We start from the raw sequence: 26,492 nt of genomic DNA, 5'->3' as shown, positions 1-26,492 counted from the left end.
GAAAGAATTGCAAAACTCCTCAAGAGCATGTGTCTCACTGACATCAAGTACAGAATGCCCCCAACGGGGGTATGAAAAATCTTGCTTTAAAATAATGATCAGCCCGGCACCAGTGGCTCACGCCTGTAATCCTAGCTAGTCGGGAAGCAGAAATCAGGAGGCTCGAGGTTTGAGTTTAGCTCCGGCAACAAAAGTGAGACCCTATCTTGAAAATAGCCAAGTGGTAGTGCTTAAGAGGTAGAGTGCCTGCCTAGCAACTCATGAAGCCCTGAGTTCAAACCCCACTACTGAAAAAAAAAGATAAAAAATGACAAGTTCAAAAGTCACAACAACTTGGCCAGGAGAAAGCCAGCCCCTCCTAAGTGGAACAACGTAAGCACTAAGGGTTGGAGGTCTACGCGAAGTAAGGAGGTGCTCGCCCAGCCCGTGGAGACGGGCCTCCCCTTTTAGCCGCTCCTTTGTACCTTGCTCTCCATTGTCTTCAGATGGCTCCTGGATACCCGGATTCTGTAACCACTTTCAAAAGCTGACATAACCCAGGCAAAAAATTAACAACCCAGCACTCTGGTGACTTTTATAAGAACACCAATCCGTCATTTTAGATATTGGTGAGGGAGGTGGTGGTAGCTACTGCTTATGAGCCCTTTGGGGCCTCTGACAGTCATCAAATGTCCCAAGAAAGAAGTGCTGGCATGCTTGCCTACCACACCACCTCCCTACCCTGCCCACCCCCATCCCACCTCTAATGGCCTTGGAGTTCTACTGAGTTAATTTGAAGATCATCATCTGGTCAGGCTACTTCGAAAGGTATCTAGGAAACCCAGGTGACAGGACTGGGTCCATCAGCCTGTCTTTCTTCAGTCCCTAAAACAAGGCAGGAAAGGGGTCATGCAAGGGGGGAACAGGTTGGCCTGCTTTCACCTGCAAGACAGCGGGCTGGAGTAAGGGTGCGTTTGTGCACAGGAATGAGATCATGGTCTTCTTATAAGACCCCCAGAGAAAAAGAAAGGTCTTCTTTCATTCCCATCCAGGCTCCCAGGATCTCGGAGCTCCCCATGGGTAGTAGAAGCACCCCTTCTTTTACCCCCTGACAGAGCTGGGGGGAGAGTAGCACAATGTCCTGCTGCAGGCAAAGATGTGAATTCAGGGACAGGTGTAGTACCAACTAAACCGTAGCATGTCACAGGGTTCCTGACACGCCACCAGTACAAACAGGGCCCATACTCTCTGGCCCACTTCTAAGTCAGCCAGCCTGCTGCCCATGCCCTCAGAACACAGTGAGGCTCCCCCACCTTGGGGAAGGGCCAGGAGACAGCCTTACCTGCAGAGCTTCCTGGCAGCCCAGAACCTTTGCGTAGAGCTCACAGAGTTTCTTCAGCCTATGGAACAGAAGAAGAAATTAATGAGAAAAGTGAAGGTGAAGAAAGGAAGGAAGGAAAGGGAAAAATGACTCTGTGGAACAAGTATGAGGCCCTGAGTTCAAAATCCCAGTGCCAGCCAAAAAATGCTTATCGAAAAAAAGGGGGGACTCACAGCATGGCTCAAGTGGCAGAGTGACTGCCCCCACTTTGACATTTCATTTTAATTTTCTTTTTGCGGTGTTGGGGATGGAACCCAGAGCCTCATACACACTAGGCAAGAACTCTACCACTAAGCTATATCCCTGGCCCATTTTAATTTTTTAAAAGAAAAAATGTCTTAAACCTATGAGGTCACAAATATGAATCAGGTGGTATTGTTGATGATTTTTTTGGCAGTGCTAGGGTTTGAACTCAGGTCCTCATGCTCACTGGGCAGGTGCTCTACCACTTGAGCCATGCTGCCAGCCCTTGCTGATAAACGTCTAAGAGAGTAAGTGATGCGCTGCCTGCACCACTGCGGGGCATGGGGCAGTTTCTTCATTCATTTGAGAAAACAGATTGTGGACCTCTTAAGTGTCTGTCCGTCTGCTAAGCCCCGGATTTGCCAGGAGGATGAAGGCATGGCCCTTGTCATCTCATCTTTGTCCCCCTGCCCTGCTATGAGGCAGTGGGCACAGTGGAAAGGGAGGGAACAGGAAAAGTTGTAACTTTTGCTTCTGTCCCTTACACACTGTGAGATCTCAGGCAGGTTGCAGAGCTTTACTTTAACCAACAATCTTCCATGCCTTTTGCTCTGGCAGTGCTGGGATTTGAAGTCAGGACCTTGCACTTGCTAGGCAGGTGCTCTACCACTTGAGCCATACTCCCAGCCTTTTTAGTTTTGGTTATTTTTCAGATAGGGTCTCATGCTTTTGTCTGGGGCCGGCCTCAGACCACGGTCCTACCACTGCCTCCCTAGTAGCTGGGATTATAGAAGTGTACCACCATACCATGCCACACATGACTTGCTCATTAACTATTCAAAACTCTCGTTCCCAGAGTTGCAGCATGAGCATGAGTGCAGGACTTGGGAGGAATGTCAACGCTCACGTCCCACCCCAGACCTCCTCACTCAGAATGGGGAGTGAAGCCATCTGTGTTTTCATGAACCTTCCAGGTGATTCTCAATTGTGAGAAACACCAATATGAAATTTCCAGCCCAACAACTGGTATGTAATAAATAAATGTGCAATAAATCAAAGCTCTTAAGTTTACTGGAGGAATTAGGAGTAAGCCAACAGATACAATTTGTCAATTAAATACTCAAGATAAGACAATGTTATTTCTATAAATATGCTTTGCTATTTCAAGAGTGCTTTTTATAGAACAGTAATTCTAAAGGAGAGATAGAACATAACCTAGAGGTAGGTCAGTAACTTTTAACAGTATTATTATTTTAAATCCAGGAATTCTTTTTACACACAAAAGTGTATAAAAATGCCTAATTTCTTTCTTCCTTCTTCCTCTATTTTCTCTCTCTCTCTCTCTTTCTTGCTCTCAATGAAATAGCTAGGCACAAGCAGAGGAATGGCCAGAGTAAAGAAGTAAAATTAAACTCAGAAATATGTAAATACATAAGGGTATTTAGAATTCATAAACCCGTGGGGGAAAGGAAAGATTACTCAGAAAAATGGCAATTGGACAAGTGGCTGAAAGTTGAAACACCTACATTACTTCTCACTCCAAAATATATTTCAGAAGGAGCAAAGATTTTCATGTAATAAATGAGTCCAGAAAGGTAGTGGAAAATAGGTAATTAAAAAACAAAATTATCTTGGAATAGAAAAGTCTTTTGTGGGCATGATAGATCATTTAGAAGCAATGGGTAGATGTCAGTACTTACAAAGATACAAGTTTAGTACAGTGTAACATGAAAAATCTATTTGTGCCAGGCACTGGAGATCCAGGAATGAACCAACCAGAGTACACTTCCTAACCTTCCCGAATTGTATTCCAGTTGGACATTTTTATTTAGGCGTGTGACCCAGGCAGACCGCCCTAACTCTGGGCCACATGCAGAGGTGGCATTGGTCACAGAGGAGCGTGCTGATGGAAGGGGAAAAAAGGCACCATGTTGTCACTTAGGGCTCTTAGCTGCGGGAATACAGAATCACGGGAAGAAATTGCCACCCCCCAGAGAGATGGGCTCCCCCGGACCCACAATCTGTAACTGTTATGCAGTGTCCATGTGCTGTTTGTCTATCTGGTTATCTCCTCCATGAGTAACTGGTCAGCCCCTGGGTTATATTCGTCTTCATGGTCTCCATAGTTCCTTCCTAGCACGGTGTCTTGTGTGCAATAAACTCAATAAATAATAACCTGAATACTTGGCTCTTACGTTATCAGCACTTTGCCTTTATCAACAGCCCTTAGCACCAACACGAGAGACACGTATCATTGGCAATACACATATCATCAGGCATTCTGTAAGTTAAAAGTTAAGCAAACTTGGAAGGCAAGGAAGGAGGCAGAAAAGGAAGGAGGTTGGCAGGGAAGGAGGAACACTTTTTGTTACCTCTCTTCTTTGGTAAGACGTGCCAATTTTCTGGCTTTGTGAGCAAGGATAAATCTGTAACATACAAATAAGAGAAGAAGAAAAATGAATTCTTTTCATCCTGAATTCACTTCTATAGCTACATAATGTTAAAAGTCAACCAGTAGAAACAATCTAGACACTAGTTTATTTTATGTTCAGTTTTACTATTTATATGTTGCATTCCTGATGCTGAAAGCACCTCCTGGCTTTGGGAGTCAAGGGACAAAAGTAGATGACTGACCATAAATTCTGTCTAGGATAACATGATGACAGATCCACTTCCTCCTAATCTGGCTGGTGGCCAATAAAGAAGGAGCCCTGGCCTCAAATGCCCACTGAAGGCTGCACACCAGCCCTTCCAATTCCGACCAGACTTGCTCTTTGGGGTCTTTCTCCGTGACAGTGTCCCCCTAGCTTCAACCTTCTAGACTCTGCCTCATTTCCTTCCCTAGGATTGCTTTCTACTTAACAGTTGGCTTTGAGTTTCCTGTTCTCACCTTGGCTTTCTCGGAGATAAACATATACGTGTTCTAGGGGCAATTTTAATTTTAACTCCTCTTTGGAAAAAGTACTGGCCTCCAAGACACCCTCCATCTGTAATGATCTTTCCTGGCAAGCTAAGGGTAGAACTGGCCTTGGCTCCTCTCTAATGGGACTCAGAAAATCTCAGTCTCCCACATAAATAATATTTTCTATAGTTTGGATATGATTCGCCCCCACCAAAACTTATGATAAAACTTCACTCCCAAAGTGATGGTATTGAGGGGTAATGGGGCCTTTAAGAGGCATCTGGGGTGGTGAGGGATCAGCCCTCGTGAAAGGATGTGTACAGTTGCCATGGCAATGGCTTAGTTCTTGCTAGAGTGGGTTGTTGTAGAGCATGTTGGCTTCCTCTCTTGGCACATTCCCATTTCCTTCTGCCATGCATGAAGTGGCACAAGGCCCTCCCCAGAAGCTAAATAGATGCTGGTGCTACACTCTTGGACTTCCAGAACTGTGAGTTACAATAAACCTCTTTTCTTTATAAATTACTCAGTCATCGGTGCTCTTGTTACAGCAACACAAAACAGAGTTAGACAACATGGATGGCCACACAGCCTCCACAAAAAGTCCTCTTAGTAGAACGTCCCAATAAGGCCTATTGTCATGCTTTAGCAAAAGACAGTTCATAAAAATATACCTATCCCTGTATTAAATATCAAACAGAAAATTAATATAACAAATTTTAAAATGTTATGGCATTGTACTTCTTGGTACAATATCTACTTTGTAGATAGTTATACCTTGGAAGACAGACAAAAAGAAGCAACAAGAATTTTTCTTTTGGAAAAGGGGAGAGCACATATGGGAGATATAGGAATAGGTAGAAAACCCAAAACCTGAAAACGTTTGATGTCCCCACTCCAGAGGAACTAATACAGAAACCTTAAAACGACAGGTAATCATGAGAAGGGGATCAGGAACCAATGTAAAGATCAATTAGAGATGAATCAACATGGGTCGTAACACATGGGTACATGAAAGCAATAGTAGGAATCTCTCTGTATAGCTATCCCTAACTCAACTAGCAAAAATGCTATGTCTTCCTTATTATGTTTATATCTTTTCTTCAACAAAATCAGTGATAAGGGCAGAACAGGTTCTACCTGGAAGTGAGGGGGGAGGAGGGCAGGGTGAAGAAATGACCCAAACAATGTATGCACATGTGAATAAATGAACAAAAAAATAAACAAATTTAAAAAAAAGAATTTTTCTTTTGCTGGATTTGGTGAACAGCATTATAAGTGAAAATCATTTCACCAAATTTGGGATGAATTTATTAATAGTATTTGATCATCTTGTCAACACCAAATTGAGCCAAAATCTCACACTTGTGCCTTACCCCATTATGGCGGCATAGCTGCCATCCGGTTTGGTATCATCCAATGTGTAGGCAATTGGAGCATCCTCTCCTTCAATCATCATGGTGCCACAGAAATCTTGGAGAAGACCAAAAGGGAAGAACATGTTTATCATCCTATCAAACTGCCCTTCCAATGAAGCTCATATGTTTGAACTTGAGAGGCTTGCCACAGCATATCATATTCTAAATATTTGATGGCAAACCAAACCGATGGAAACAGGAAGGCTGAGTAGCCAATATTTTGTGAAAAAAATCAAATCATACGCCCTTCTCTGCAAAAAGTAGAATAAGGTGGTATTTGGGATTCATCCAGGTCACCATTTCGTGAAACCTGTTTTCCTTGCTGTAAATCCTTGTGTCCCCTATTTCTTCTTTCAGTGGGAATCAGAATAAAATAAAGGTTGTACAAGGGAAATACCAGTCCATTCTGTAAGATGGAAGGGGCTGGATGGTCACACTTTTATGAGAAGCCATGTACTATTTTCATTTTATTTTAGTTTTAGTTTTAGTTTTTGAGATGGGGTCTTGCTATGTTGCCGGGGCTGGCTCTGAACTCCTGGGCTCAAGTGACTCTCTTGCTTCAGCCTCCTGAGTAGCTGGAACTACAGATGCACATTGCCATCTATTCATTCTGAAGGAATGCTTTTGGTTTTTCTATACATTTGCTCCAGAGCTGTCCATCATAATTTTGTTAAAATAACCTCAGATTCACAAGAAAATGATGGAGCAAGAGGAAGAATGCCACTTATTCTATTTGAAGTAGTTCTTGACTGTCCAGAAGCAGGGCAGAGAGAGCATGGAAAACTAAAATCCGTACAGTGCCAAGTCCTCATTTCCAACATGACCTCTAAAGACCCCTTTCCCCCTCAAGAACAACTTGGAAAACAATTTCAGCTCATTCTGGATAAAAAAGGCTTCCCTTATTCTCCCTTGAACAAAATATAGTTGGCCTCCTGTATGTTCTACCTCTGTGGATTCAAACCAACTATGGCTTGAAAATATTTGAGAAAAACATTGTATGTGTACTGAATACGACCAGACTATTTGCTTGTCATGATTCCCTAAAGAATACAGTCCAGCAACTATTTCCTTAGCATTTAGATTGCACTGGGCATTATAAGTAATCTAGAGCTGATATGAAGCACGTGGGAGGAGGTGCGTAGGCTCTAGGCAAAGGATACACCATTTTATATAAAGGGTGTTAGCATCTGAGGATTTTGCTATCCATATGGGGGTCCAGGAACCAATCCCCTGTGGATACTGGGAATGCCTGTCAGTGCAGTTTCAACAAAAGATGGTAGTGAAAATTTCAGGTCTGAGTCTGAAATGTTATAATAATACCATACTGCACTGTACTCCTCCTTTTGCTCCATCATTTTCTTACAAATCTGAGGTTGTTGAAACAAAATTATGATGGACGGCTATGGAGCAAATGTTGTATAGAAAAACCAAAATACTCCTTCAAAATGAGAAGAATGAACAGAGAAAACTTTGGGGCCACACACCTCCCTAATCTGTGTGCATGCATGCATATGTGAGCGGACACCCTGGAGGCCTTTGAAACTGCACTTTCTTCCCTCTCTCTTCCCACATCTTTCCCCACCATGTGGGCTGGGATAGGAAAAGGCATTGAGAAAGACTGAGTGTGGAAGAAGGAATGTTCAAAGTCCACCCAAGAACTCAAGAAGACTTAAAAATACAAGAGACCTGTTAGAAGCAGGCAAGAAAGAGAGGGGACAGACAGGACAGGAGTTCCTGGGAGAGAAGAGCAGGTGCATATGGATCTTGGAGGGATCAGCTGACAGGACACCAGGAGGACCAGGGTGGAGGCACTGCTGTCTGGGTGGAGGGCTCTTTGGACCCTTCCTTCCCAGAGCAAGGCTGGCCTCTGAGCCAGGTGGGTGCACTTGGAGGAAGTGAGGGAACAAGGAGAAGAGAGAAAAGCCATGTTCACGCCAGGGGGAACCAGGCAGGCAGCATCAGTGGAATTTCTGTCACTTGCAGGGAGGAAGCTCAGAAGCCCTGCCCCTGCACACAGTGTTCCATCTCTTTGTGGGGGCTCACTCTTTAAAAGGGACAGGCAAGGACATCTAGACATTTCAGGTCTTTTAAGGGGAAAAGCAAATACAAAGGCAGGAACAAATGAACTACAAACCAACCAACCAGAAGACTCTCAGGAAAAAAAAACAGCCAACGATTCAGGGAGTAGGAGAAAGTTCCCAGCAAGCACTGAGTAACATCCTCAGAGAGAATGGAGATGTCCCAGCCGTGAGAGGTGAGGAAGAGGGAGATTCAGAGTAAAATAATGATAAAAGCTTCTTGAGAGGAAGGTGGCCTGGTGAAACAGTCACAATGTTTGCCTGGAAGAATACTTGAAGTTTACTAAGAAAAATAATATGATGAGAGAATGGCACTAGCTGCCAAAACATACCATGAGGCTATAATGATTGGAACAGCACAGTATGGTCAGAGGACTAGATAATATAAGTCTATGCTGTCCAAGCAGGGTGTATATACCTAGACTGTACATCTAGATAGTGGAAGAAAATGCTAGAAATTCTGAGCTTTTCAAAAAGTCTACTTGGTGTGTTTCATAGGTATAACAATACATATTTTCAAAAGTATGTGCATATAACTTAGGACTAAATAAATATTTATTTAATTTTTTAATGTGTACAGCTGCAAAAATATCTGGATCCCAGTGACAAAGATCAAGGGGATAGGAAGGCCCTATGTAGGGCTGGGGGTGTATGTAGCTCAGTGGTAGAACACCTGCTCAGCACAAAAAAATGAAAGAAAAGAAGGAAGGAGGGAGAGATGGAGGAAGGAGGGGAGGGAGGGAAGCCCTGAGTTCAAACCCCAGTCCCATCAAAAATGCACACACACACATGCATGTGCACACACACATATACATATATGAAAGATTCCATAATGAAATTTGAATTAGGACAGGGTACTGGCCTTGCATCAGACTGCCAATGTCACTGTCAAAGACACTGTAATTAAGTATGGCTTGAGTATTCCTTATCTGAAATGCTAGCAACCGGAAGTGTTAAGGATTTTGGACTTGGGGGATTTTTGGAATGTTTGCATATACTTATTGAGATGTCTTTGGGATGTAACCCAAGTTAAACATGAAAATCATTAATATTTCATATGCATATACATATAGCTTGAGGATAATTTAATACAATATTTTAAATAATTTTATGCATGAAACAAAGCTTCATGGTATGGAATTTTCCACTTGTAGCTTTAGGTAAGAGCTCAAAAAGTTGCAGGTGTTGGAGTATTTAGGATTCTGAGTATTTGAATCAGGCACACTCAGCTTACAATGACTCAAAAGAAATCTCAAATACTTTGCTGGGGCCAAAGTCTACAGTCATTTTTTAAAGGATTAGTCATTACCATTTTGTGTGCTCATTACCAACAAGGACCAAGTCAGATGTGGCCTTATCCGGATAGTGGAGAACTTGAGTTTTCTTTTTGACACTAGGGCTTACTTCTTGCCTGGTACATAGCACACAGAAGGTGAAGGCTTGCTTACACAAAATGGAAAGTTAGAGATTCTCCTTAAAAGAAGAGACAGGCTAGGCATAGTGGCTAGTGTCTGTAATCCCAGCTATGCAGGAGGCAGAGCAGAGGATCATGGTCTGATGCCAGCGGTGGGCAAGAGCAAGACCCTATTGAAAAATAATCTAAAGCAAAACAGGGATGGGGGCATAGCTCAAGAGGTAGAGTGCTTGCTTAGCAAGCACGAGACCCTGAGTGCAAACTCATGGCTCCTCAGGGCAGCACTGACAAAGGGTAAAATACACGCTTAGCTGACGCAGCAGTCAGTGTCAGTGCTGGCCATGCCTGTCTGCAGGAGTGGGAATGAGGAGCCTGTGCTGTGGCTGAAAAGGGTTACTATGGGTGTCTGTCCGTGGTGTCTGTGGGGGACTGGTTCAGGACTTGTGGATGCACAAGTCCTTTATAGGAAGTGGTGTAGTGTCTGCACAGAACCTTCACATGTTCTCCCACGTACTTTAAATCATCTCCAGATTACTAACAATACCGAATGTGATGCAAACGCTCTTTAAATAGCTGCTATACCAATTGTTAAGGAAATGATAACAAGAAAAAGGTCTGCATATGTTCAATACAGATGTAATTCTTTTTTTTGGCACTGCTGGGGTTTGAACTCAGGGCATTGTGCTTATTAGGCTGGCACTCTACCACTTCAGTCATGGCCCCCAGACCTTTTTTGTCTTAGTTATTTTCAGGAAAGTTCTCAAGTTTTTGCCAGGGGCCAGCCTCCAACCACAATCCTCCTACTTATAGTCTCCTGTATAGCTTGGATTACAGGCATACAATCACCATGTCCCACTTATTTGATGAGTTGAGGTCTCACTAGCTTTTTTTTTGTCCAGGCTGGCCTCCAGCTGTAATTGTCCTGATTTCTGCCTCTTGGTAGCTGGGATTACAAGCATGAGCCACCGCACTGGGCCAGATGCAATTTTTTCTGACTATTCTTGATCCATGACTGGTTGAATCTGCAGATATAGAGCCTGCAGACACAGGGAGCTGACTGTATGCAGGAAATACTGCCCTCAGAATACCATGTCACACCGTCCCCATTTGTCTCTGGTCAAGTGTCCCCTTTCTACAGTCTCACTCCTCATTTCAACCCATCCTGCCCTTTGCCTTCAGCCTTAGGGACTTCTTTCTTGGTCTCCACTTGGAGATAAGCAGATATGATGAAAATAATAAGAAATGACCCTAGTATTGTGCTGTCCCATGCAATAGCTACCAGACCCATGTGCCTATCCACATTCACACTTAAAGCAATGAAATAAAATTGAAAACTCTGGTTCCTCAGTGTCCCTAGCTATATTTCGAGCATTGGGCACCCACATGTGGCCAGAGTCTAGTGGACTGACAGAGTGGATTTGGAACATTTCCATCCTTGTTTCCCAATACGCTGTTGGACCTAGCATTGCAGTGCACCTGATAACTGTATACAAATGAAGAAATTTCATTTAATATACTAGAATCTTGATACTGTCAGAGGTGGCCTGGAAGTTTCCAGAATTCTCACCATTTTTTTTTTGTGCTGGGGATGGAACCCAGGACCTTGTACATGGTAGGCAAGCTCTCTACCACTTGAGCCATGCCCTTTTGCTTTTAGTTCATTTTCAGGTAGAGTCTCACACTAACTTTGCCCCAGCTGGCTTTGAATCCTAATCCTCCTACCTCTGCTTCCCAAGTAGCTGGGATTATAGGCATGTACCATCATTCCTGGCCCCCCAAATACACTTTATTGAAAGAATTGTACTCAGAACCTGGACTAATATTTTGCATCCAGTATTCCAATGAAAATAGGTACATGCAAATATTTGTCTTGACACCAAATTTCTCAGACCTTGTCTTGAAGGTTTTTGTAACAAGGAAAGTACTCACCCTTTTTCTTCCAGAAGGGTTCTTTATAATAAACCATGCACTTTATGACTGAACCCAAAGGGACACGAGTGATCAGCTGATTTCTCATCATTGGCAGAGGGGGATTGAAGTGAATCTTCATGCCCAGAACAGGAGGAATCGCGCTGATCACATATTTAGCCTTGGAGGAAAGCAACGTGGTTAAATGTCATTGGTCTACTGTTTTTTCTGTTTTGATTCTCTCTCTGTCTTTCTCTCTCTCTCTGTCTGTCTGTCTCTCTCTGTCTGTCTGTCTCTCTCTCTCTTTCTCTCTCTCCATCTATCTCTCCCATCTCACTCATTCCCCCATGGTTCCCTTTCAGTCAGATAACCGCAAAGCCAGAATGATTCCACTAAAACCTACAGCAGCCCTTACTGTTCCCTGGTTTGAAATCTCCCATCATGCTTAAAGTCAAAGCCAAGTTCCTCACAGTCACCTCCAAGGTCATGCATGAAATTAACCCTGTTACCTCTAGTATCATTTCTCTTCCTCTTCCCTGCAGTCCTCTTAGCTCTGACCTTTTGATCACCTTAATCCTATCAGGCATGCTCCTCTGACCTCAGGGCCTTAGCACTTGCCGTTCTGTGTACCTGAAATGCTCTTCCCCCTGAGAGCCACATGGCTCAGCCTGTCATCTCCTTCAGCTCTGGGCTCAAGTATCACCTTCTCAATAAGGCCTTCAGCAGTGACCTTATTTAAACTTGCACGGTCCATCCTCACCCTGCTCTGTGACACTCTGTTCCTTCCCAGCTTGATCTCTTCCAAATTACTTATCATTATCTGACACACTTGAGATTTTAGCTGTACATTTGATTATGGCCTTTCTCCTTTAATGCAAGCCTTGGAAAGACACATAATTGCATCTGTTTTGTTCCCTGCCGTGTTAGAATAATGCCAGGCATGGAGGAAGTACCTGATATTTATCAAATAAATATTTTCTTTGGTTTTCTAGTTATGCAAGATTCTAATACAAAGGGTTGGTAAAATATCTTATTGTAAATCTCCCTTCCCCCACATATCCTGGCGCTTTTTTCCTTTCTTTCAGATGAAGGTGGCTTTGGCAAAGGGACTGTAAGGTCTGGAATACTCTTGGCTTTACATGAGCTTTCATTATCTATGGCACTCTAGTCTCTGTCCTGCAGTTTAAGGGTCTCACTTTACCTCGTACAGCTCATGGTTTAGTGTCTCCACGATGACATTGTCTCCGGTCTGGTCAATGTGGATCACAGGTCTCTCTAGCTTCACCCGGTCCCCGAGGAGGTCCATTATCCGCTCACTCACCTGACCAGATCCACCTACAAACTTCCTCTCCTAGAAAGAGAAAAGGACTCAAGACAAGGGTGGGAAACACAGAAGAGGGTGTTGATCACTAAGTGGCTAGTTTTCCTGGCTTGCCTTTGCTCTGAGATGTGTAAGATTTCATTTTCTATCAGGAATTTTCTCTTTCACCATTGTTTTCTAACTAGGGACAAAATTATAGATTGTGTAAGTCACCTTAAAGGTTATGCCCTTGTAGATTCCCAGGCTCCAGCCTCCACTGGACATCCTCACAATGACCCCATCTCCCACTTGACTGGTCATAACCCCTGTTCTGTGTCCCATCTGCATTCTTTTGTTGGGCTGCTGGGCCTAGTGAAACACTGCCTGGGGTTTGGTTACCACTTGCCTGAATATGCCTAACCTTGTCCCTGGGACTCAGGCTCAGAACCTCCCCACCTCTGCACTAAACCCCCTCTCCTCAGGCCAGCGCCTCCTTGTTGCAGGTTGCCCACCTCATCCAGGGTCAGGTGCCTGCTGCTGCTGTGGCCACCGAGGTCATTACAACTTAGTGCACCTGCCTGCCCCAGCTCTGTTTCCGAAGCTTCCCAATATTCTTCTTGGCTATGCGTGCTGTTGAGCTGACTGCCTGCTCTTGCTCAATTTTCAGATCAGTTCATTGTTTTGGTGGTACTGGGGTTTGAACTCAGAGACTTGAACTTGTTAGGCAGGCACTCTACTGCTTGAGCCATACCTTCAGCCCTTTTTGCCTTGGTTATTTTGGAGCTAGGGTCCTAGTTTTTGTTTTGTTTTGTTTTTTGCTCAGGCTGGCCTGGACCACAGTCCTCTGATTTTATGCTTCCTGCTGTTGCTGGGATGATAGGTGCATGCCACTGATCCCAGCTTTTTACTGCTGAGATGGAGTCTCACAAACTTTTTGCCTGGGCTGGCTTTGACCATGACCTCCCAATCTCAGCCTCCCAAGACATAATTTCTTCTCTTGTTTTTTCTTTCTTTTACTTTATTGTTTTTACATTTACTTACATGTGTATACATTGTTTGGACCACCTCCCTCCACTCTCCCACCCCCTCCCATCCCCCACTTCTGGGCAGAACCTGTTCTGCCTTGTTGTTCTCTGATTTTATTGAAGAGAAAACATAAGAGATAATAAGAAAGACATACCATTTTTGTTAGTTTAGGATAAAGATAGCTATTCAGAGAGATTCCTAGCATTGCTTCCATGCACTTGTGTATTGCAACCCACATTGGTTCATCTCTACCAGACCTCTTCACTACTTCCTGGTCCCCTTCCCACAGTGACATCTGCCAGTTTAAGATTACTATAGTCACTCCTCTACAGTGAACACATCAACCACATTCAAGTTTTAGGTTTCCTTCCCTTTCCCTAGACCTCCTGTACACGCTCTTCCCTTAGTGTGTGACCCATGTCCAATAATATTACTGCATTTGTTTTAGTTCTAAAGTCCACATACAAGGGAGAACATGTGCTTTTGGCCTTCTGAGCCTGGCTAACTTCGCTTAGGATGATGTTCTCCAGTTCCATCCATTTACTTGCGAATGACAAAATTTCATTCTTTTTTGTGGCTAAGTAAAATTCCATTGTGTATAAATACCACATTTTCTTAATCCATTCGTCAGTAGTGGGGCATCATGGCTGTTTCCATAACTTGGCTATTGTGAATAGTGCTGCAATAAACATGAGTGTGCAGGTGCCTCTGGAGTAACCTGAGTCGCATTCCTTTAGGCATATCCCCAGGAGTGGGATTGCTGGATCAGATGGCAGATCTAGGTTTAATTTTTTAAGAAGCCTCCATATTGTTTTCCAGAGTGGTTGTAATAGCTCGCATTCCCACCAGCAGTGTATGAGGATTCCTTTTTCCCCACATCCTCGCCAACACCTGTTGTTGGTAGTGTTTTTGATGATGGCTATTCTAACAGGGGTAAGGTGGAATCTTAGTGTGGTTTTGATTTGCATTTCTTTTGTGGCTAGAGATGGTGAGCATTTTTTCATGTGTTTTTGCCCATTTGGACTTCTTCCTTTGAAGTTCAGTTCAGTTGCCCACTTCTTGATTTTGAGGGAGTTTAGTTTTTTGAGCTCCCTGTATATTCTGGTTATCAGTCCTTTGTCTGATGTATAGCTAGCAAATATTTTCTCTCACTCTGTGGGTGGTCTCTTCAATTTAGAGACCATTTCCTTTGTTGTGCAGAAGCCTTTTAATTTCATGTAGTCCCATTTGTCCATCCTTTCTCTTAGCTGATGGCCTGCTAGAGTTCTACTGAGGAAGTCCTTGCCTATATCTATTGCTTTCAGCGTATTCCCTGCTCTTTCTTGTACTAACTGCAAGGTTTCAGTTCTGATATTAAAGTCCTTAATCCACTTTGAGTTGATACTAGTACAGGGTGACAGGCAGGGATCTAGCTTCAGTTTTCTGCAGGCAGATAACCACTTTTCCAAGCAACATTTGTTGAAGAGGCTGTCTTTTCTCCATTGTATGTTTTTGGTGCTTTTATCAAAAATAAGGTGGGCATAGCTGAATGGATTCATATCCGGGTCTTCATGTCTGTTTCTATGCCAGTACCATGCTGTTTTTATTGCTGTGGCTTTGTAGTATAGTTTGAAGTTGGGTATTGTGATACCTCCAGCAAAGCTCTTTTTGTTCAGTATTGCCTTGGCTATTCATGGTCTTTTATGTTTCTAAACAAACTTTAGGGTTGATTTTTCAATCTCTGTAATGAATGTCATTAGGATTTTGATGGAAATTGCATTGAGCATGTAGGTGGCTTTTGGTAGTATAGCCATTTTTACTATGTTGATGCTGCCAATCCATGAGCATTGGAGATCTTTCCACATTCTATAGTCTTCTTCGATCTCTTTCTTCAGTGGTTTGTAGTTCTCCTTGTAGAGTCACTTACATCCTTTGTTAAGTTTATTACTAGGTATTTGATGTTTTTTTGAGGCTATTGTAAATGGAATTGTTTTCCTATATTCTTTCTCAATTTGTTCATTGTTGGTGTATAGAAAGGCTACTGATTTTTGTAAGTTAATTTTGTATCCTGCTACATTGCTGAAGCTGCTTATGGTGTCTAGGAGTTTTGGGGTGGAGTTTTTTTGGGTTTTTAAGGTATAGGTTCATGTCACCTGCAAATAGAGATACTTTGATTATTTGTTTACCTATTTGTATTACTTTTATTTCTTCTTCTTGCCTATTTTTCTGGCTAGGAATTCCAGGACTATGTTGTATAGGAGTGGGGATAGTGAGCATCCTTGTCTCCTTCCTGATTTTAGGTGAAATGGTTTCAGTTTTTCTCCATTAAGTATGATGTTGGCTATAGTTTTGTCATATATAGCCTTAATAATGTTGAGGTACAGTCCTTCTATTCCTAGTTTTCTTAGAGCTTTTATCATGAAGTGGTGTTGAATCTTATCAAAGGCTTTTCCTGCATTTATTGAGATGATCAAATGGTTTTTGTCTTTGCTTCTATTAATGTGCTGTTTTACATTTATTGACTTACATATGTTGAACCACCCCTGCATCCCTGGGATAAAGCCGACTTGGTTGTGGTAAATGATTTTTCTGATATGTTGTTGGATTTGGCTTGCCATTATTTTATTGAGGATTTTTGCTTCGATGTTCAATAAGGAGATTGGCCTATAGTTCTCCTTTTTGGATGTGCCTTTGTCTGGTTTGGGGATGAGTTTAATACTGACTTCATAGAATGAGTTATGTTCCTCAGTGTTCCTTCCCTTTCTAGTTCATGGAAAAGTTTAAGGAGAGTTGGTATTAGTTCTTCTTTGAAGGTCTGGTAGAATTCAGCTGAGAATCAGTCAGGTCCTGGACTTTTCTGTTTTGGGAGACTGTTGCTGCTTCAATTTCATTACATGTTATAAATCTGTTTAGGTGATTAATATCCTCTTGGTTAAGTTTTGGATGGTCTTAAGTATCTAGAAATTTGTCCATTTCTTCAAGATTTTCCAATTTATTGGAATATATGTTTACAAAGTAGTCTCATGATTCCCTGGATTTCTGTGGTATTTGTTGTTCTCTCCCCTTTTTCATTTCTGATCTTACTAATTTGGGTCTTTTCCCTCCTCATTTTAGTCTGATTTGCCAGGGGCTTGTCAATCTTGTTTATTTTTTCAGAGAACCAGCTTTTTATTTCATTGATTGTATGGATTTTTTGGCCTCTATTTCATTAATTTCAGCCCTTATTTTTATTATTTATTTCCATATACTTATTTTGGGTTCTGCTTCTCCTTGTTTTTCTAGGAGTTTGAAATATAGCATTAGGTTGTTTTTTTTTTTTTTAGATCTTTCTGTCCTTTTAATATATGCACTCATGGCTATAAACTTTCCTCTTAGGACTGTCTTTGCTGTGTCCCATAGGTTCTGATAGGTTGTGTTTTTATTTTCATTAAGTTCCAGGAATCTTTTGATTTCCTCTCTTCTTTCTTCTATGACCCACTGATCGTTGAGGAATGTGTTATTCAACCTCCAATTATTTGCATATTTTCTGCTGTTGTTTTTGTTGTTGCGTTCTAGTTTTACTGCATTGTGGTCAGATAGTATGCACAGTATAATTTCTATTTTCTTATATTTGCTGAGGCTTGCTTTGTGCCCTAAGATATGATCCATTTTGGAGAAAGTTCCATGAGCTGTTGAGAAGAATGTATATTGTACTGTTGTTGGATGAAACATTCTGTAGACATCAGTTAGGTCCATTTGATCTATGGTGTCATTTAGTTCTAGGATTTCTTTGTTGATTTTTTTGTTTGGGTGGCCTATATATTGGTGATAGAGGGATATTAAAGTCTCCCACTACCATTGTGTTGGAGTCTATATGTGCTTTTAAGTCCTTTAGTGTATGTTTGAGAGGTAATTTCTTAAAAGACTATTTTAAATTGGTTCAGGAAGAAGAAGAAAAAGAAGGAGGAGGAAGAGGAAGAGGACAGGAGGAAGAGAAGGGGAAGGGGAGGTGGGGGAGGGAAGAAAAGAACAAGATGCCAAAGAGGTTATCTAAGAACTCAAATCTACTTCCTTCTGTGCCTGGCGCAGTACCTTGTGGAATGCTGGGGTTCAGGGAACAAGCACTGAATGAATTTCATGTGTGCTGTGTGTATTTTTTTTAATGTTCCTCTTTTAATTTTGTCAGTGCTAGGGATGGAATCCAGGGCCTGGTACATGCTAGGCAGGCACTCACTCTACCACTGAGCTACATCTCCAGCCCATGGTGTGTGTGTTCAAAATTGAAAATGCATGTCTAATTTTCCTTTTCAAACTTTCCAAGAAGTGCTCAAGCTATGTTCATCAGATGGTCTCCTACAATCTTACCAAACAATAATCCAATGTATATTTAAATGGAAAAATGGCAAAAGGCCATAAAGAGAGACAAGCCTGATCTTAAAAGTACACTGATTGCTAGGCTCTCACACTGGATACCTGACTGTCCCTTCTGAAAGCCACTTTGAGCTGCCAGGGTAAATCACCAAAATTCACAAGTCTGCTGAGCTTTGGCAGTTCCTGATTGAAGGTTGATGCAAGTTTTCATCCTGGTATTGGTGGTTTTCTGTTGGGATGTGGGGGAATGAATGGGTACCTGCCCTCCATTGGTTGTTGAGATGATTCTGGTGGTGCCACCACACTGCTTCACGTACCACAGGAACCAGAGAGCGGAGACTTCATGGGTCTCTGCAGTAACACACAGGTTCACAAAAAGAGTGCCAAGCTGCTTTGCAGAGCTGCACAGGAACAAAGGAGAGCAAAATTGGAAAATGCAGAAGGGCATCTTCTTAATTATCTAGAAATTATTCAAACAATACATTTTCTTGGCTATGTTTAGAGTAATTGGGCAAGTGGCAGGAAAATGTCACTAGAATCCAATATTATAAAACATAACAAGGGAGATTTGGGGAATATGAAATTGTAGTGCCCCTTAAACAAAACACCTTCTTCAGAATTGACTTTCGTTCCATATTCTGTGCTGTCATGATTTGTTCCCAGACACCTACCATTCTTCCAATGATCTTCATTCATCTTGGTAAGTGGCGCCATTATTCACTAAGTGCCAAAAGCCAACACACTAGAAAGCAAGTTTAATTTCTCTCTCTCCATCACTCCTCCTTCCTCCCCCAATCCATAAAAAGTCTAGTCATCTCTCACAACAACCACCTTCATTGCCATCAATTTAGCATCACTTCTTATCAGATTGGTCTCTCTGCTTCCACTCATCCTCACCTGATATCTATTGGCCACACTAGAAACCAGACACTCTTACCTCCCTCTGCACCAGAGTGCTTGTTCTCAAATGAATATCAAGTGACTATCATTCTCTTGCTCCAAACCCTCCACTGGCATCCCACCAAAATCAGACTAAGTTTCAGATCTTTTACCATGGCCTCCAAAGCCCTAAGGAATGTGGTCATAACTGCCTTTTCCTTCTCATCCTGTACCCTCTGCCACTTACTCTAATGTTTTTCCAGAAAGAGGCAATCTTAGTCCTACCACTATGGCATTCGCTGTCATTTTCCATTGTATAGTATATTTAGAACTGTCTTCAATGTCTGAAATTAACTTACTATTTTTGCTGTCTGTCATGTTAGAATATCAGTCTATGAGAACAGGAACCTTATCTTTCTTGCTCACTGCAGTGTCCCTTTAACAAAATAGGGGCCTGGCATATAGTAAGCACTTAGTAATTACTTGTTGAACAAGTGGGGAGAAATATCACACATTTTTTGTGGTACTAAAGTTTGAACTCAGGGCTTTGCACTTCCTAGGCAGGTACTCTACCATTTGAGCCAAGCCTCCAGCCCTTTTTGCTTTGGTTATTTTGAAGGTAGGGTCTTGCTTTTTGCCCAGGTCAACCTGAACTGTGATCTTCCTATTTTATGCTTCCCACTGGGAATGATAGGCGTGTGCCACCAGCTGCAACTTTTTTAAGGGTGAGATGAGGTCTTGTGAACTTTTTTTGCCTGGGCTGGCCTGGAACCTGGATCCTCCCAACCTCAAACTCCCAAGTATAAGCATTATCAACACATGTACAAAGAATACTCTAGGTGCTGTACCAAACACAAAATTAGTCACAGTTGTGCATTTCAATTATTTTAGTGCCTAACAGAAGACAAGTTCAAAGGATGGATGAGGAGAAAGGTGATGAATTCAAAAAAATACAGATGGGTGAACTTTTGCTTGGTGTCGTGGCAGGGAAATAGAGGGTATATACTATCAAGAAGCATGCCAGAAAATGAACAATCTCATGCAATTCCAAGGACCCAGACATATGTAGCACTCCCTAAAATCCACCATAGTAATGCGCACTCTTGGATCTCATTAAGAAGGACCAAGCTCTCTTTTGACTTTTGTGTAAACTTTGCATATTGTTAATCTAGTTACACCCGAGGAAGGATTTTTCACCTGGTAATGCTGACAGCAGGTGGAATAAATACCATCTTCCAGCTATCAAACTCTTTCTGCACTCCATGGTCTTTAAACTTATTATCTTGTTCAATTGTCATAACAATCTTAAAAAAAACCCACTATTTTCCCCCTGTTTGTAAACCAAAAAACTGAGTCTCTGAGAATTTAGTAATGTGTAGCTGTATAATTCAGTACATGGTACAACTTCAAACCAGAACATTACTGACTCAAAATTCATGCTTTTAATACCTCAAAATGTTTTATAATCAGTCATCTGACAACCTTGGAAGTGCAAATATTCACCGAGAGGCACCTCCCCCGTCTAGTGTACGCTGATGCTGAAAGTTTGTAGAATCATGCCTAATCCATATACCAGTTATTGACAGTGTCTGTAGCCATAATGACCTGACAGCACCTTTGTGACAGTTCCCATCATGATAGCCTGCAAAACAGTGTCCTAAATACATTGAAGTGACCTAGATTTAGTTGCAGAGGCAATCTGGTATCTATCTTAAGCAAAGATTCAGACATTGGTTTAAAATATTATTTCCAAGTGAAAATATTCCTTGCTATTTCCTGACATTCTATTTCTTTTGTTCCTTATTTTATAGGTGTATTCACAGGCATAGGATAAGGAAGTAACAGGTAACTAAAACTTGCTGTGGGCCTCGCCACACAGCTAATATAAAACATAAAAATGTTGCTGACATACTAATTGTTAATGTTGCCAATTTGGTGGGAAATAAATAATACTGTTTTTGACATGAAGGGAGATCTAAAAATGTAGAGGCCCCCTTATCCACAGGGGATACATTGTAAGACTCCCACTCGATGCATAAACCTTGGATAGTACTAAACCCTGTATACATTATTTTTCCTTTACGTAACTGTAATAAAATTTAATTGATAAATTAGGCACAGTAAGAGATTAATAACAATAATTAATAACATTGAATAACTATAATAATACACTATCATAAAAGTTATGTAAACGTAGTCTCTCTCTCTCTTTCTCTCTCTCTCTCTGAGATAGAGTCTCGCCATGTGGCCCAAGTTGCCTTCAAACTTGAAATCCTCCTGCCTCAGCTTCCACAGTACTGGGATTAGCTCTCTCTCTCAAGAGTCTAGAAAAATAATCTCAGATGGAGGTTGGCCATGGGTATTTGAAACTACAGGAAGCCAAAGTGTGGACAAGGTGGATGGGGGAGGGGGAAGACTGTAACTGTCTTGAGAGGGCCGGTCCACTCCTAATGCTTTATTTGATTTACTCTGGGAGCTTCAATAAGAAAAGGAGCTGAACAATATTTGAGGGACGGAAGGTCAAGAAAGCTAGTGTAAGACTATTTTTTGTATTTTTTGATCTGTTGACTTTTAAAAAGATAAATGTTATAACATTTTTTCTACATGAAAAATATATACACATTAGGTAAAGTTTGGAAAATTCATAAGATAAAAATATGAGCGAATGAGTAGCTTCCATATTTCTGTTCCCCAGAAGATAATACCTAGTCTCATTTTGATGCATTTTTTCTAAGCACAGGTTTTCTAAAAACGATCACATAGCTGTGATCATTGTAAATATAATTTGTGTTTCTGAAGAACACTTTATAAATAACAACAACTGACAGATGATCAAGGTTAGCCTTCAAATGTATAATTGTGCTTTAATTTGAACCACAATAGGTTGGCTATTCTGGGAATTATTTCCTTTAAAACCAGTGAATGATCTCATGCTTATCTTGCTTAAGAAGAATTAGAAAATTGCCTTGTGTTTATGTACTGCTAACATCCCCAAATGCTTTTTTTTTTGCACTGTAAACAGCCAATAGCATTCACTAAGTGAAGGACTATGCCAATGACTACAATAGAAAATCTCAGGTCTGTAAGATCCAAAGAAATGTAATTGGTCCTATCTTCAAGGAACTTAAGAGCTGTCTGGGGAGACAAGATCAAGCTGAATTTATTAAAACCTTCCCATAACAGAAGTTCTAAAACAAATGCAGATAATTATATGCTCACTACATTTTGAAAATAGGAAGTATAGAATTTAAAAATAAATACTGCAATTTTATTACAATAAAATAAGCTATCTTGCAAACTATATTCTCATAAGAAGTGTCAAATATCATTAGAAAAGTGCTTAAAAGGATATAACTAATAATAGGCATTGATTTAGTGGCATAAGGTGATTGATTATTCCAGAATTGATTGCTTTCAAAGGCTGAAGACAGAGTATCATTTCATAGTAATAATGAAACAGTGGAAGTAACCAAATGTTCAACAGAACTTTAATGGATAAATACATTACAGTATTTGCTTTTCCATGGAATATTCTGCAGTGGAACACCACTTGCTTTTGAGTGCATATATAAACAGTTTTATTTTTAGAACTGAGGTCATATATCCCACTGTACATATATTATGATGGCCCGTTTTTCTGTTTTTAATGTTATGACTTTTCAAGCTATTAAAGATTCTTCTACAATACATTTTTATTTTATTTTTTGGTGGTATTGGGGGTTGAGTTCAGGGCCTTCACTTGCTAGGCAGATGCTCTACCACTTGAGCCTCTCCTCCAGCACTTTCCACATTGGTTATTTTTGATTTAGACTCTTGATTTATGCCCATACTGGCCTGGACCATGATTCCTCTTATTTGTGCTTCCCTGTGAAGCTGGAATGATAAGTGTGCATCACTGGGCATAGCCATTGGTTGAGATGGAATTTCATGAACTTTTTGCCCAGTCCTTCAGATCTCTCTCTGCTTTTCAAGTAGCTAGAATTACAGGTCTGAGCTATCATGCGCAGTTACAACATAATTTTAATACACTCTAGAATATTCTACTTTTTGGATGTCCCTTATTTAATTTAGCCAATCTTCTGCTATTATATTCGCCCTTTACATTTTCTCTTTCAAAAATGATGTTTTGAAATGAACTCTCTCACTCTCTCTCCTTCCCTGTATGTACCTCTCACTCTTTCAATTCTTTTCACTCTCCTTTAAGCTAAATTCGAAGAAGATGAATTACTATAACAAGAACTATGTCAATTATATGACTTTTGATTATTCCCACAATTTAGACTCAGGTAGTCCCTAGAAGTTTGTTGGGACTTTTAGTTGTCATCAGTGTCCCAGCTTCCTCCTCAACACCTGGATGAAGAGATCAACCCCAGAGCCAAATATGTTTCAACTAATGTTGTCTAGCGTGAAAGGACAGTCTCCTTGAACTTGGCTTCCACTTCTCTTGCTTTGTTGACCACATGCTCACCCTATGCTTGAAGTAGAACACCCCCCACAATCCTTTCCACTTTCCCTCCTGTCCAAGAGCAGTGAGACCTCTTCATGTCATCTGTCTAAAAAGCCTGCACAACTTGTGTATAGCTCCCAGTGCTGCCAACAAGAATTTAACATGTTACTTGGAACATGCTATCACTCCACGCTTTTCACTAAAGGGGACCAGTGGGTCCACATGCACTATTTCCCTTATGGCAGTGAATTACCTGCATGTTACTCTTTATATTCTTGAAGAGTTGCACTACATTACGGAAGGCGTTTCAAATGCATAAGCTAATCATCTCCACACATGACCATCAGTGCGGAATGCAAAAATGTTCCTCCATCAACAACTCAATAAGGACTAGAGGAGTGGCTCAAGGGGTAGAGTGCCTGCTTTGCAAGTGCAAAGCCCTGAGTTCAAACTGCAGTCTCACAAAAAGAAAAAATAAAAACCAACTTATAAGTGAGATCTTTATGCTGATGATCCTTAAGCTATTCTAAGGAAAGGGCGTGGCACATTCTGAACAGTTCTGAGAACTTTAGGGAATAATTCTGCCTTTGTGATGCAAAACTATTCCAAAGAAGTAAGTGAGATGTATAACTCTCTTTAGGATGTGTTTTATTTATTTACATATTCATTTTTTTTGGCAGCACTAGGGTTTGAACTCAGGGCCTCACACTTGTTAGCCAGGCACTCTAACTGCTTGAGCCATTCCACCAGCCCTATAATTCCACCAGCCCTATAATTCTTTTTATGATTCTTTTTAGGATAGGATAGGATAGTTTCAGCATTCCACTTCGCTGGTGTCATGGTTCTAGATACAACACAACTACTTAGCAAATACTGCTAAGTAAACCAGAAGCATGGTCACAGGAAATGCCTTCGCCTAATGGCGAGTCTTACTCAGTCCAGCAGATCTTGTTCAGCAACTCCTTCATGGTCATGTGGTCCCACTCTTCTGCAAGGGGTGCCTTCCATGGGGCATCACTGGGAATCTACATTTAGATGAAGATTTGGAGAAGAAAGACAAAGGTAATTTTCCATTTTAAGTAATTATTCAAACAGGATTAAAAACTCTTAATTTAGCTGGGAGAGTGGCTTAAGTGGTAGAGCATTTGCCTAGCAAGCTTGAAGCTCAGAGTTCGAGTCCTACTGCCAAAAAAGGAGAAAAATAGAAGTTTTCCAAATTCCTCCACTAGTTTCTTTCACTGCATAGACAATGCTGTTTGTGTAGCTTTCATGTCATAGATGTCTAGCATGCAATCCATATTTAATTTACAATAACCTTCCTGCAAAATAACTGGAGGGATGTTGTAACTGAGCTATCTCCAAATATGGATGGTTAGTGATCTCCTCTAATCCATGGGGGATATGTTCCAAGTCCCCAGTGGATTCCTGAAACTGCACATTGTAACAAACCCTATATATATATATTGTGTTTCCTATACATACATACCTATGATAAAGTTTAATTTATAAAGTAGGCACAGCAAGAGATTGATAATAGTGAAATAGACTAATTAGACAATATACTGCAATAAAAGTTATGAACTACAGTTAGAAAGCATTAACTTAAAATTCCAGAAATAGAGACCATATTCAGGTAACTGAAACCACAGAAAGTGACAGTGAATATTTACAAATTCAACCCTTTAACAAGGATAAGACAGCTGCACCAAATCATGTCGCAATCGAAATTTCCAGTTAAGTTTTGCATGTATTTACTTATGAGCTGCAGGTTAGGACATGATGGAGCGGTGGAAACTCAGACATCTCACTTTGCTGTGCTGAGGATTTTCTAAAGTAGAAACATCATCCCAGGAAGGCTGAATGGTCTGTAATTTTCTGCCTGCTCATCAGTGGTACATAAACAGAAGTCTGTTTGACATCTCATTCTTTTAGAGCTCAGAAACAAGTTCATTCATTCATGTCACAGATGTTCCCTGATTGTTACCAAGTGCTCAACAATATGCTAGGCCCAGGGAATGGGTGAAACACTCACCTTCTTCCCTTTAGCGACTAAACTTATTATGAAAACTACAAATGTAGTCAAAGAAGTTTTAGGAAGCTTTACCTCTTGCCCCATGTCATCCATTGTCCTCCACAGGTTGTTATGATCTAAGTAGGTGATGGGATTCCACACAGGTGGTAATGGGCCCCTGAAGGGGTATGACTTTCCCTGTGAGACACAGACGTATTTAAAAGAAAACATTGAGAACAATGTAAATGTAGTTAAATCTGCAAATTGGTAAAGGTCTGTAAGCAAAATCATGTTAGTTATCAACATGTGACATACACTTAAGTCTTTTGCCTCTTGTGTTCATAGAATCCTATTTAGGGTAGAGATTTCCAGCAAAATCCTCTGTTGACTACATGTTTGGTGCCACAGGAAGCACAGGAAGCTCTGAAATTGCAATCCTTCCTATGTAAAATTTAAACACCAGGACAAATGGGTTCTCATTCCCCAACAATATTTGTAAATATCTTATTAAACATGAGTCCCTGTGAGTGTAGACAATTAGAAAATTACTATAAATGTAACACAAGTTAGAAGTGGATGAAAAACCAATTGCATAAATGCAACCATCAGTAGGAAAAGCTACAAAACAGGGCCCAGGAAACTCTCTCAAGGAGTGAAAGGGCGTACGTAGGTCAATGTAGGGATTCTCAGAGATCAGTAAAATCAAAGCAGAGCGATGAGACAACTCCAGCCTCTTGTCCAGACATGTTGATACTATGTGGCTCTCCCACAGGAACTCCTTGACACAGAGAGAGAGGAACACATCTAGGCAAAGGATTAAAAATAAGACAGAACACAAATCATGTCTGGGAAGCTTAACTTGTAGTTAAGGGACACACACAAAACTCACTTTGGGTCCATTTAAAAACCTGAGGAAGAAATCAGGCTATGCATTCTGACCGATTCTTTCAACTGAAACAGAATATTTAAAGTTTCTCAGTCAACCAAAATCTTACAGTGACTGAGTCACTCTACAAAGATTCATTTTGTATTGATTTTGTAGGAGAGAAACTAGAGTTGCAAAATGAGAAGAGACTTCATGTTTATTCTTGTATTACTTCTATGGGTTGGTTCCCTCCAACGAGGCTGTGAGAGTCACAGGGGGAGAGAGAGAGAGAGATTGAGAGAGAGAGAGAGAGAGAGAGAGAGAGAGAGAGAGAGAAAGAGAGAGAAAGAGGAGAGTTTAAGGAACTAGCTCATG

At 41.1% G+C, this 26,492-nt stretch overlaps 1 protein-coding gene across 1 annotated transcript in view; it reads right to left on the bottom strand.

Annotated features, from left to right (window-relative positions):
* Maob (monoamine oxidase B) overlaps nt 1-26,492 on the bottom strand; it is a 113,115-nt gene that overhangs the window by 10,025 nt on the left and 76,598 nt on the right. Inside the window, exons 4-11 of the mRNA XM_074062794.1 lie at nt 25,346-25,450; nt 24,175-24,266; nt 18,175-18,316; nt 12,462-12,611; nt 11,282-11,441; nt 5,819-5,915; nt 3,916-3,969; nt 1,322-1,379 (exon numbers count right to left, since the gene is read on the bottom strand). Of these exons, the coding sequence (XP_073918895.1) occupies nt 1,322-1,379; nt 3,916-3,969; nt 5,819-5,915; nt 11,282-11,441; nt 12,462-12,611; nt 18,175-18,316; nt 24,175-24,266; nt 25,346-25,450 (858 nt within the window). The remainder of the gene's footprint in view (nt 1-1,321; nt 1,380-3,915; nt 3,970-5,818; nt 5,916-11,281; nt 11,442-12,461; nt 12,612-18,174; nt 18,317-24,174; nt 24,267-25,345; nt 25,451-26,492) is intronic.

Source organism: Castor canadensis, chromosome X, assembly GCF_047511655.1.
Source record: "Castor canadensis chromosome X, mCasCan1.hap1v2, whole genome shotgun sequence".
Classification (NCBI taxonomy): domain Eukaryota; kingdom Metazoa; phylum Chordata; class Mammalia; order Rodentia; family Castoridae; genus Castor; species Castor canadensis.
The sequence above is the reverse complement of the archived record's forward strand: the minus strand, read 5'-3'. Positions and strand labels throughout refer to the sequence as shown.